Source organism: Pogona vitticeps, chromosome 5 (genome assembly GCF_051106095.1).
Source record: "Pogona vitticeps strain Pit_001003342236 chromosome 5, PviZW2.1, whole genome shotgun sequence".
In the NCBI taxonomy this organism is placed as follows: domain Eukaryota; kingdom Metazoa; phylum Chordata; class Lepidosauria; order Squamata; family Agamidae; genus Pogona; species Pogona vitticeps.
The window spans coordinates 155017949-155030595 of NC_135787.1; the positions used below are offsets into that span (position 1 = coordinate 155017949).

At 38.3% G+C, this 12647-nt stretch overlaps 1 protein-coding gene across 1 annotated transcript in view; it reads right to left on the minus strand.

The window, feature by feature from the left end:
- Window positions 1-5747: 5747 nt before the first annotated feature.
- Window positions 5748-12647, minus strand: part of DCN (decorin) — a 40951-nt gene continuing 34051 nt past the window's right edge. Inside the window, exons 7-8 of the mRNA XM_020777412.3 lie at window positions 10431-10569; window positions 5748-7308 (exon numbers count right to left, since the gene is read on the minus strand). Coding sequence (XP_020633071.3) covers window positions 7114-7308; window positions 10431-10569 — 334 coding nt within the window. The 3' untranslated portion in view covers window positions 5748-7113. The remainder of the gene's footprint in view (window positions 7309-10430; window positions 10570-12647) is intronic.

Consider the following 12647-nt stretch of genomic DNA (forward strand, 5'->3'; position numbering starts at 1 on the left):
AACATGTTTATGAATAATCTAGCCTTTCTCAGCAGATTACTCATAAACATGTCCAAACCCACTTATAAATTCGAACATAGGTTGCAGAAAAATATGACATGCCAGAGAAATCCCCTCTAAGTATTATCACAGTCATCATCATAATCAATCAATTGCATAGTGTCAATATGGGTAGAACCAAGATTATGATAAGAGACTATGACAGGAACTAGCCATCAAAGCTCTGCAGACATTAAGTAAGACTAAATGAGTGAGCTTCTGAATATTTGTTCTGAATTTTTGCAACATATTTTTAAAAATATTGTCAATATTTGTTTTTTTTGTTTTTTTACAAAATTAATATAAATTTTGGGTGTTTTTTTTTTGCAGTCAGACACAGAAGATCCCTTCAAGCATGATTCTGTTTGACCAGGAAGGAATTATATTAAACTAAAAAAAATTAGTCAAGAGTTAGCTATTTGGGTCCTGATTGACAGGGTCAAAAATTCAGATTGCCTGAAATGCAGAGTTGATTCCCCCTTAGAAAACCCAAGGGGGAATCCACTGAGACTGAAATTTCTGTCCAGTCTCAGAAATCCTAAGATAATGTTTACTGAAAATACATGGGAAAAAAATCCCCTTTCTCAAGGAATGTCACTCCATTACTTTCTTTAAAGGAAATTTGTTGGGTTTTTTTTCAATCTGTTTCTGTGATCTCTCTAAATCTCTCTCCTTCACCCCCACATTTCATTTTATGAAGCTCCTGCTGTCTAGTCTGCACCATACATGCACAGTCCAAAATGACTGTTGTTCCATTTTTAAATGCCTTTTTTGATTATCAGTATTTCAGCGCCTGCAGCCTGGTTTCTTTTCAATTATAAAAAAGCAGATTGGACCCACCATTCTGTTTCAAGATAAGATTGGTCTTTTCAATTTATATGATTTATTTTGAATCTGGGGACATCTACGTGCACCTATTTCTGATTGTGAGGTGTTAGTAAAACAAGTTTACTTTTTTAAAAATCATAACTTCAAATTCCTTTGCCCAAACGTCCCCAAATTTGGCATAGAGCAATAGCAAACTATCTACTACAATGCTTCATACTTGGTGCAGATCTAAAGCCTTGTTTAAAAGTTATATATATATTTGTTTGGGCTGTTCCCACTTTTAGGATTTCCTTATCAGAATATTGATTTGCTCTGCCAGCACAAGATCATTGGAGCAATAATACATCACTGTATATCAATGAATGAAAATGTGGCACTAGCTCAATACATCCCAGTCATTTTGTTTGACTTAGGGTCCATGCTGTGCTTACATTTCAGATGGAAAGACCACATCATATATTGTAAGTACTGGAGAATTTGTGGTAATCTTGGATTTGTTTCCTATTCCTAAAAAGGAAATAGCAGCTTTGGACATGTACAAAGTGGTAGTCTGAATACAACCTCTTAACAGACCACAGGAGTGTTTTTCTGATCCCTGTATCTGTTTTATGACAGCACAAAGAATTACTCATTGCAGTACTTTGTTTCCTTTCCAAAAACATCTAGAGCTTACTAGCAGTGCCCTTATTTATTTTTTGCCTCTTGCTGCCCACTTAAGTGCTTGTTAAAGCTATTTGTTTTGGACTAATCCCTGAATTGCACAGGGTTTACATTATGACTTCTTTTTGAGAAAATTCAATTCATAAAAATATGCAAATGGATGGAAAATGATTTTTTCACACAAATAAAACTTTAATGTGAAAAGGGACATTAGCGAATGAAAGAAGAGGTGGCAAAGATAGCATCAGATTAAAAAACAGTTAAACAAATGTCAGGGGGCTACACAATGTGTTTTTTGGTTATTTTCACTGGACTGCTATCATCATAATCATATACCATGAAATCAGTTCTGACTTATAGTGACCCTTTTCATGTATTTCCAGGTAGAAAATACTCAGAGGTATTGTCAGGTTGGTGTTGAGTGTGAGCAAATTTGATTGCATCTACCCAGTTCTGGCTCACCTACACTGGTAACCTGTGAGTTTCCATGTCAGGTTTTGATTCTTTTCTACAAAGCCCTCACTGATTTGGGCCCTTGCTACTTCTTGGAGTGCCTTTCCTCAAGAACATCCACCTATACCACCAGATCTTCACAGGCAATGCTCCTATGGTTTGCCATGCCAATGGAGGCTAGAAAGACACTCACCAGAAATTGTGCATTCTCAGTAGTGGCACCAGCCCTTTGAATGGACTCCTGGTTGAGCTGTGCCCCCCTCCCTCCCTTTAGGAGACTGCTTAAAATGATGTTTTTTAAAAGAGGTTTTATGAGGATCCTCTAAAGCAGGGGGTCTCCAAACTACGACCCATAGGCAACATCCTATGGCCTGCTTTGCCTTTTTATCTGGCCTGGGCATAGGAAGAGGAGGGAAGAGGGACCAAACGATCCCCCTCCCCCACTGTCTTTGCAAAGATAGCAGGGGTGGGGGATCACTGGGGTCCCCCTTCCCTCCTTCTGCCCTCAAAAATGTGTAAAATATATGATGTGGCCCTCATACTGAAAAGTTTGGAGACCCCTGCTCTAAAAAGTTGCGGAATTTGCCCTATCATCAGACAGAACAGTATTGACATAATTGGAGAAAGGGATACTGTTTAATATTTGTTCCTATTTGCCTCCTACATTTTACATCTGATTTAGCTCTGTTAACTACATGATATGACAAAAAGGAAGTATCCAGCTCATAGGGCTGCCATTGTTGTTTTCTCTCTCCAGGAGGAAACAAAACGTGTATCTTATTGCCCTAATATCAATGTGCTATTACACATGTAAATAAAGGAGCTGCAATCATATTGGCATTTCTGTCTAGTTGGTGTACCTTATTGTGGCTAATTGTGGCTAACTTATAGGGTGCTGGAATACATATCGCCTCTGCAATTGGGTGTGTGACTAAGCATACAACTGAGATACACTCCAGCACCCATTCAATTAGCTGCATGGAATATGCTTGATCACTAGAGGTCGCCGTGACACTTATAGTATAAGCAATGAGTAGCTGGGGTTTCTTGAATAATACAAGTGAAGAGAGTGGAAGAAAGACTCATGGGAATGAAAATATGGATTCCCCAACACTCCTGAACTCATCGCTTGACAGCATCCATTTTCTTTGGTACCTTTCACGTTCATGAACACTTAACTCCCAAGTACTTTGGATAACCTTACCACACTAAGTCTTCAACTTCCTGATCTTTACAATTTTTCTGTTCTTCCTAAAATCCAGATTATAATCTTTATTTCTTCATTCACCACTACTGTTCAAGCTCATTTAACAGATAAACTATTTTGCTTACATGTATAGATTCTTTTTTCTTGCCCTTGTAAAGAAAAGTTGAGGAATTAAAGTCCATGAATTATGCTGAATATAGACATGTTTGTTAATATCAGAGTTCCAGCATTAAAGGATTCTGGATAGAGGGAAGAATCTCCCATTCCTATATTTTCTAGTGTCATTATCAGTGTCATAGTTAATTACAAACTGCTATACTTATGTTGCTGCACTAGGAAACAATCCACCCATCTATCTGTCCATTCATTGTTTTCCTACTTCTAGTGACTCTACCTTGATGACCAAAATACCAAGGAATCATCATACTATGATAAATCACTTTTACCATATCTCTTTACTTACAAGTTCTATCTTCTTGCTCTTCCCACCAGCTCTCCTGTCTCTCAGTTCCCTCATCACACATATGTTGCTGCTGTTTTGAATAGCACAGCGTTTGACTAAATGAGATGAGATATGACAGAAATCTCTAAATGTATCACCAGACTTTTAAAATTTGGACTGGTCTGTTCTGAGAAATTATATCTACAGTGGTGCCTCGAATAGCGATGTTAATGCATTCCACAAAAAACATCGCTATTTGATTTCTTTGCTATTCAAAACGCGGTTTCCCATTGAAATGCATTGAAAGCCGGCTAATCCGTTCCAATAGGAATGAATTGCTGTCGCTATTCAAAAATCTCAATGGGAAACATTGCTAATCAAAACGCAGTTCCCCCATTGAAATGCATTGAAACCTATTCAATGCATCTCAATGGGGGAACAAAAATTTAAAAATAAGAACAAAGCCAGCCAGCGCGGGAGTGAGGAAGGAGGAGGAAGCCAGCCAGCCAGCCCAGAAGGAGCGTCGCGCCCGCCCACCCGTCCTTGCCTGCCGGTGGGCACCCGGCAGGTCCCTTTGTCCTTCTCCTCCCTCGAACCCCAGTGCCGCCAGGAGGAGCCTGGCACCCGCCGCCTCCTCCTCGGAGGAAGAGGAGGAAGTAGAGCAGGAGAAGGGGAGCCAGGTGAACGGGCACACCAGGGCCCTTTCCCTTCCCCCGCCGCCGGCGCCACCACCACCCCGGGAGGAGCGAGCCAGCCGAAGCACCGCTCACCGCCGGCCCAGGGCTGAGCGCCCGCCGCCTCCTCCTCGGAGGAAGAAGAGGAGGAGCGGGAGAAGGGGAGCCAGGTGCACGGCCGCACCAGGGCCCTTTCCCTTCCCCTGCCGCTGTCACCGCCCCAACCACCGCTAACCAAAAATTGCCCATAGGGGCCATCGCTAATAGAAACGCAAAAATGCCCTGAAAAACACATCGTTATTCGATTTCTTCGTTAACTGAAGCGCTCGCTATTCGAGGCACCACTGTACATACATTTTCCCTAATAGAGCAAATAGCATCTAGGGTAAAAGTCTTCATTGGGAAAATGACATATATAAAAAGATTAACCCTTTCTCCAGAAGTGCACTTTAGTTTAAAAAAAATCTAAAGAGACACTAGATTGCATCATGGATATGTGTTGGCTCTACCTTTACTCAAAGTTGGGCCAAAAACTGGGTCTGGTACTATCTCTATTCAACTCAATATAAATGCTCCTTTTTTGGAAGATTTTCTAAGTTACTTAAAGCATTTTGTCAGGGAGGTGGAGAACTATATTTCAAGTGACGTGTAAGGATTTGGAAAGACATCAGGGTTTTCTGCTAGCTTGAGCAAAAATTTGCATGACATAATTTGCATGCAAACATGTTTGATTTTTTGTCCTCGAACTCTGAAGATTCTTTGGGAGAGCCATCAACAAATTTATGGCCAGAATCCTATTTCTGTTTGCATAAGATTGGCATCACTTGCAATAGTTAAATGCAACTAACTGTTGAGGTGCCAAGGCATATCATGGCTATGCCTTTGTGCGACAAAAAAACAAGCCCCACCCAGCATCTTATCAATTAGCCAACTTAACTGCAGCAAGTTATGCAAACCTTATGTAAATATCAATTCTGGCCCATATATTTTAGTGCCCTTTAATTTGTTTCTAAACTTTCAACTTGTTTTATATAATAGGGAAATATTCAATTACGTTTATGCTATCACTGTGGGAACCAACTATCTTACCAGAAGATGAGACCTTATCATGTGACCAACCTCATGACATTAGAAAATTGTTAAGTTTATTCTGCATCAGACGTATAATTTTTGTGGTGAATATAATACAATCATTTTTGTTTTATGTATTCTGGTACTCTATTAATTCTATACTGCCAAAACATTATTTTCATCAGATTTTCTGTTCAGAAGGGGGGGAAAAACTTCTACCTGTCTATGTGAAAGATTCTTAACATAGGTCATTTATGTTAACATATACATAAACTGTTCTTTATTTTGTCTGGGTCTAGACTAGTACATTTTCTGATGATACACTGACATTGTTATGGGTGGTAGGTTTTGTATAATACACACCAAGATAAAGGAGTTTGCCAGTACCATTTAATATAAAAACATACATACATTGGAAATTTTGTATTTTTGGACAGTTTAGAGGTATCAAAAATTCTCTGTAAAGTGATATGTGGGAAAAATACTGGTAAATTTGATGACAGTTATTCCACAAATGTACAGCCCTGTTGTGATACTAAAGCCAGTAGCAGAGATAGGCATACAGAAGGTTTGTTTTCAGAGGACTTTTTGCTGAGAAGAGACTTCTAAATGAGCTTTTCTAGTTCTAGCCTGCTGATGTTCCTTTTCTAGATATGATAACACTGGTAATCTGTGTATCTCTCTACATCATATTTAAAGATATTTAAATTCTAATGTGGTTACAATAATGTGCAGTGCTGTATTTGAGAACACTCAATTAAGGTTGTGGGTTAACTCCAGTTTAATTTACACATGTCTGCCATTACACTGGTTATTGTATATTCAGTAATTTTGAGGATGGGATGCCAGCTATATTAGGACATTACTGCAAGCTCAGCAAAGATTCTTCTGGCGTTTTAAAGACTGACAAATTTTATTTTGCAAAAACTTTTGAGGATTGCAGTCCACTTCATCTAACACCAACGAACTGTGTAGAAACATTGCATCATGGGTTATAGCCAACAAAAGGGTTTGTACAAGAAAGGAAAAGGCATTGCTTATCTAGAAATCATCAGTTATAATCTAGAAATGGCAGCAGCCACAGACACTATACTAATGTGGGGTTCCTGTGTAGAATGTTTTCTTATTTCTACATGGGAATTATTTGAGAAGGCATAAACATATTTCAAAGAGGAAATGTGCATATATTAAGAGATTAATTTTAACCAAGATACAACAAGAGCAACATTTTTATATTGCTTATGATATATATATATATATATAAGATACATTAATGCCTACACAGGCTTTAAACAGGTAGTAGGCAGTATTTAGATTGATGGGGTTTGGTAAACTCTTCAGTTGAAGATTTTCCTCCAACAATAAAAAATATACACACATTAAATGTTTCATTTCTCGCCCCACCCCACCCCAAGTAATTTCTTTGTTTGGCTTTGAAGCAAAGAATACAATCTATATAATTTCTAATTATTAAAAGCTTGACAAATATTTACCCCAAATCTCATGCACAGTGAAGTACTGTAATCTGTTGTGCTCAGCTAATTGAGAGATACCAGAGAAATATACCACATACTGGCAATGAAATGAAAATTACATAAATTCAGCAATTTCTTTTGGAATGATCTGTTTGGCTGTTTACATATATCCACTCTGCAATTAAGTTTCCAGTATTTAGTTTTAATGTTTAGGAACAATTTTAACAGAAAAGTGGTATTGATGGCAGAAATGTATCTGTGTATCTATTTGTAATTTCCAAGTTGTATTACAGATCGTTCATAGATACAGCGGAAGGAAGACGGCTGGATTTCCCAGTACTGCACAGGGTTACTGAACAGGCTCACTCCTGAATAGGAGGCCTTCTTGGTGTTGTATCCAGGAGGACAAAAATCATTAGGGCCAACGGCAGCAATTTTGTTGTTGTGAAGGTAGACCACCTGAAAAATCAACAATATTGTAGACATGAAACAATCAAGCTATCATACTGCCACACAACAGGGGAAAATTCATAATACTTTAGTACATAGATTTGCAACTGTTTCAGTCACAATTACTTCTAAAGATTCACCCTCTCAGTAGATTTAGATTGCCTGGTGCATGCAGCTGATACATTTCTCCTATACCAGGGGACTCCAAACTACAGCCACATCCAGCCTACCCTACTTTTTTTTATCTGGACCAGGGATAGGAAGAGGAGGGAAGGAGGACCCAAGACAGCAAGGGTGGGGGATCACTTGGGTCCCCCTTCCCTCCTTCGGCCCTCAAAAATGTGTAACATATATTATGTGGCCCTCGCTGAAAAGTTTGGAGACCCTTGTCCTATATCATCACATTTCGCTAATATACCACACTTCAGGTAGCCAATTTTTAACCCATATGTGACTGGTTCCATATGTCACTACTTGCTTACTCTAAGTATCCAGACTAAGAAACATTATTTCCAACCATGTTCTAATCTAGGGTTGCCATGGTCCAATTCTCTCAACCCAGGTTATCTAGTGTGAATGTTATGCGAATTGGGTAGCTTTATTGGCATCATATACAAATCTGTATATTATGTAAATTACAAAAATTACATGTTGCATTTTTCTATTAATATCTTACAGCTTTGACATCATTTATATAGAACCCCCAGGTTTGACAGAGGCAATATACTGTAATGATTATTTGTTGGACTTAAAAAGTAGAGATACTGGTTGAAATCCCAACTTGTGTGTGTTTGCATGTGTGCATATGTGTGCATGTATTTATTTATTTATTTATTTATTTTATTTTATTTATACCCCGCCTATCTGGACTACCAGACCACTCTATTTCAAAGTGATACTGATCTAAAGTGATCTCTCCCATATTTTGTGTCCACTTGTCAGTAGAAATCATTTCTAAATAATGACTCCAACTAACTACTGGTTTGCTTCACTACTGTGGGCTATTTTGAGATACATTCTAGAGCTTTGTAGCATCCAGAATCCTTCAATCAGAACAGTCACTGTCTATGCTGACTGAGAGATTCTGGAAGAAATAAAGTAACTATGTCAGTATCTGCTCCATAGTAAGCTACAGGTATCTTGTAGAGTTAGACCATCTTGACTGCTGCCATTGGTGTTCTCAACATTCAGACTGTTCTTTGCTGTTTAAAACTTGGCATCCTTTTTCCTGTTGGCAAGTTATTGTGCAACAATATTGGGCCATTTCCTGGTCTTTTGAATCATGGATACAGAAGCACAATATCCCACATTTTTTAAAATGGAGGGCTTTAAAAGAATTGCATTAGAATAACTGCTACAGTATTTCTCTGAAGATAGGACAGGGTCTTATATTAATTTTTGCTCCGAAAAATGCATTAGGGCTTATTCTTAGGGGATGTTTTATTTTACAGTCATGTCATCTTCTGGTTTCTACACAATGCTGCACAATGGTGGAGGGTGGGGTTTCACTTAACTAGGGTTTATATCAGTGGTTCTTAACCTTTTTGAAAGAAACGCCCCCTTGAGCCATTGAGGAAGTTATCATTGCCCCCCTCCCCACGGTGATTATGTATGTATGTATGTATGTATGTATGTATGTATGTATGTATGTATGTATGTATGTATGTATTTATTTATTTATTTATTTATTTATTTATTTATTTATTTATTTATTTATTTATTTATTTATTTATTTATTTAAGACACTTAAATCCAATGACCCCTGAAAACAAAATTAAATTCCAAGAAAATGAAATGCCCCCCAAAAAGTAACATTTAATGATTTAGTTGCAAGTGAATTTTAAGACACAAAAAGAAATATAAAAAGGGCATAAAAACAAATGCAGGAACTAAAAATTTCAAGACAAAAAGTCTGAAACTAAATTAAAATTGGAGGAAAATATATATTCATGCACACTGTAAAAAGGCTGCAGCCATCTTCACAGGTTTGGCTTGCTCCAGCGCCCCCCTACCGCCCCCTTCTGCTCCAGCGCCCCCACGCCGCCCCTTTTCGTTCCACCGCCCCCCTGAAAAATGAAATTGCCCCCTGGGGGGCATTATCGCCCACGTTAAGAACCACTGGTTTATATTACGAGCATCCTGGAAAATCATACTAGGGCTTATTTTCAGGTTAGGTCTTATTTTCAGGGAAACAGGGTAAATAAACTGTGTACAAGTATAAGCAAAAGTGAACACTTTCAAAGAGGTCAACCCACAGTGTAGCTGCTGTGGCAGATAAAATATAATTGTGGGAAGAAGTAGCCTGTTTTTTCTATATCTGCAACATTTACACATTAGAGGATGAGATTTTAGTTTATATATCCATGAGATGCCATCAAACTGTGTTTGGCTTCATTCGTCTATCTATCTGTATCTATCTATCTATCTATCTCATTAATGGAAACTTGGAATACAGGCTTGCTGATGGGCTGAAGGAGCACCAGATTATATGCTTAAAATAGGATATAACCCTACAAACCCAGTTCTGTTCACTCTTCTATAAGAAACTGATTTGGGCATGGATAAATAGACAGTATGGAGGGAAATGGGAATACATGCTCTAGCTCTGCCCTGCTCCACCTTGATTTTTCCATAACTGAGGTTGTAGTTTTCTGCACAACTAAGATCCTGGATTGCATTAGATTTAAAGATGGAGAGTGCTGTTTCATTCATCCAAATACAGAAACAATTTTTGTCAGTTCTTTCCTGTCAACATGAGAAGATTGATGTAGAAGGAGTGTTCCTCTCTTTTAGAAAGGTAAAGGTTCCCCTTGACAGTTTGTCCAGTTGTGTATGACTCTAGGCGGTGGTGCTCATATCCGTTTCCAACCCATGGAGCTGGCATTTTGTCCACAGACAATCCTCTGTGTTCATGTGGCCAGCGTGACTAGACACGGAATGCTGTTTACCTTCCCACTGAAGTGGTACCTATTTATTTACTCGCATTTTTGCATTTTGCATGCTTTCGAACCACTTAGCTACCATCAAATCTTTGTTAGGAAAAACTGCTATAATGAATAGTGTATGCTGTCTATGAGTTAAACATTCCTAGTTACAGTATATTCAAGCGCTTATAATATACTATGCTTTACCTGTATGTACTTGTGCTCTCCCAATCCAGAAGGTACTTTGGAAAGTTCATTGTTGTTCAAATGAAGCTCTCTCAAAAGTGGTGTATTAGCTAAAGAGCCATTATCAACACTAGCAATGTTGTTATGACTGAGACCAAGCCTATAAGGGGAAAAATAGTTTTGCAAGTTATAATGCAATAGCTGTTTCATATGCAACTGCTTCATTCAGTATATTTGTGAAACACATTTTTGACATGGTTGTTGTGGGTTTTTCGGGCTCTTTGGCCGTGTTCTGAAGGTTGTTCTTCCTAACGTTTCGCCAGTCTCTGTGGCCGGCATCTTCAGAGGACAGCACTCTGTGCTCATTCATGGCACATTTTTGACAACTTATATTTTCGTATGGATTATATTAGAGATGTTTCCTAGCCATGTTACAAGATGCTACAACTACATACTTTACCTCAGTCCTTCCACAGTGGTGCCTCAACTTACAGATGTCCCCACTTATGAACATTTCAACTTACGAACAGCTCCATTCGCAAAATTTTGCTTCAACTTGCAAATGGAGCTTCAACTTACGAACAATAAAAATCATGGGGGAGGCAGGGAAAGCACAAAATTTGAACTTTCAGTTAACTGTTGGCCAGCGAAGAGGCTGTTTGTCTGCTACTGCACTCGTCCCAGTGGTTAAGTGAGTGGATACGGAGAGAGACTTTGGATTGCCAGTTACTGCCTGATATTGCCTTGTACTGTACTGCCTGGTACTGTACTGTATGGATTGTACTTTTTTGGGGAGGGAGGTCTTTATTTTTTAATTCTTGATTTTTGGATTTTTGACTTTCTTTTTTAAAATAGAGAGATTGCCTGTTCTGGGTGAGTACACTGTATTTACTGTACAGGGTTTTTTGCAGCTGGGGGGGGGTAGGGCTAGGTGGGGGTAATGTTTCTGTGCTCTCATGGGTCTTGCAGTGTAGATTTAAAATGTGAAAAGTAGACTGTAATATTAAATTAAAATTAAATGTGAAAATTAGACTGTACAGTAATTTTAAAAAATTAAAAATTAAAAATTTTTAATTTATTTTTGCATTCTGTGGCTTCTAGGGTTTGTGCACTGTGACCTCTCTTCTGTTTTAAAATGTGTGGGTTTAAAATGTGGCTCCAAAGTCTGTCTGTTTTAAAATCAGAAAATATTCTGTGAGTGGCTGTGCTGGCTGTTGATGCAGGCAGGATGTAAACTGCAGTTTAGATTCAAGTCTGTTTTCCCCCCCTTCTCCCCCCCTCTCTCTGCTCTCTTTTTACGCTGAGGGGGTCTGTTTGCTGGAATAATGTTTACTGGTTGTTGATGCAGGCAGGCTGTAAAATGCTGTTTAGACTCCAAAGTCTTTTTTTCTTAAAATCCGAAAATATTCTGCAAGGGGCTGTGCTGGCTGATTTGCTTCAAAATGCAGTTTAGACTCAAATGTGTTTTGTTTAAAATGTGTTTTAGACTCCAAACTCTCTTTCTCTCCCCCCCCCCATTGTCTTCTCTCTCACTCTGTCTTCTCTCATTTTGTGCTTAAAAGCACAAACCTTTGTCTGAGGAGTCTGTGTGCCCCAGTGATGACCTTCTTTCTTTCTTCCCTCTTTTCCCCATTGTTCCCTCCCTCCCTCCCTCCTTTCCTGCCCTTTTTTTAACCTAAGCCATTTTAGGTTTAAAAAAAGAAAAATTATACCCTAGTGGTAGAGAACGGATTAACTTCAATTTACAAACTGTGCCTCTACATAAGAACAAAAAACAGCTGGAACAGATTAATCGGGTTTCAGTGCATTCCTATGGGAAATGCTGATTCGATTTATAAATGTTTCGACTTAAGAATACCATTCCGGAACGGATTAAGTTTGTAAGTCAAGGCACCACCGTATATGGCTCAACTGAGTTCAGCAGTGAGCTGGCATAAATTTAGTTTAATGCTGGCTTCACATGACATGTTACCATTATGTGAACATATCATGTGAAATCAGCATTGTAAAAAAATCATTATTTTTTTTAAATTTTATTTAAATTTTATTTAAAATTATAAGGTTTTATACATATGTGAGTGCTGTAAGGACTGTAGATAAAACTTATCATCATCATCATCATCATCATCATCATCATCAATACCAATGCAGCTGATATGCCAAATTTGGGTGTATAAGAATTTGAAGCTTTTAATTTTGCATAATAATAACAGTGACACCCAACTGGAAACAAAGAAT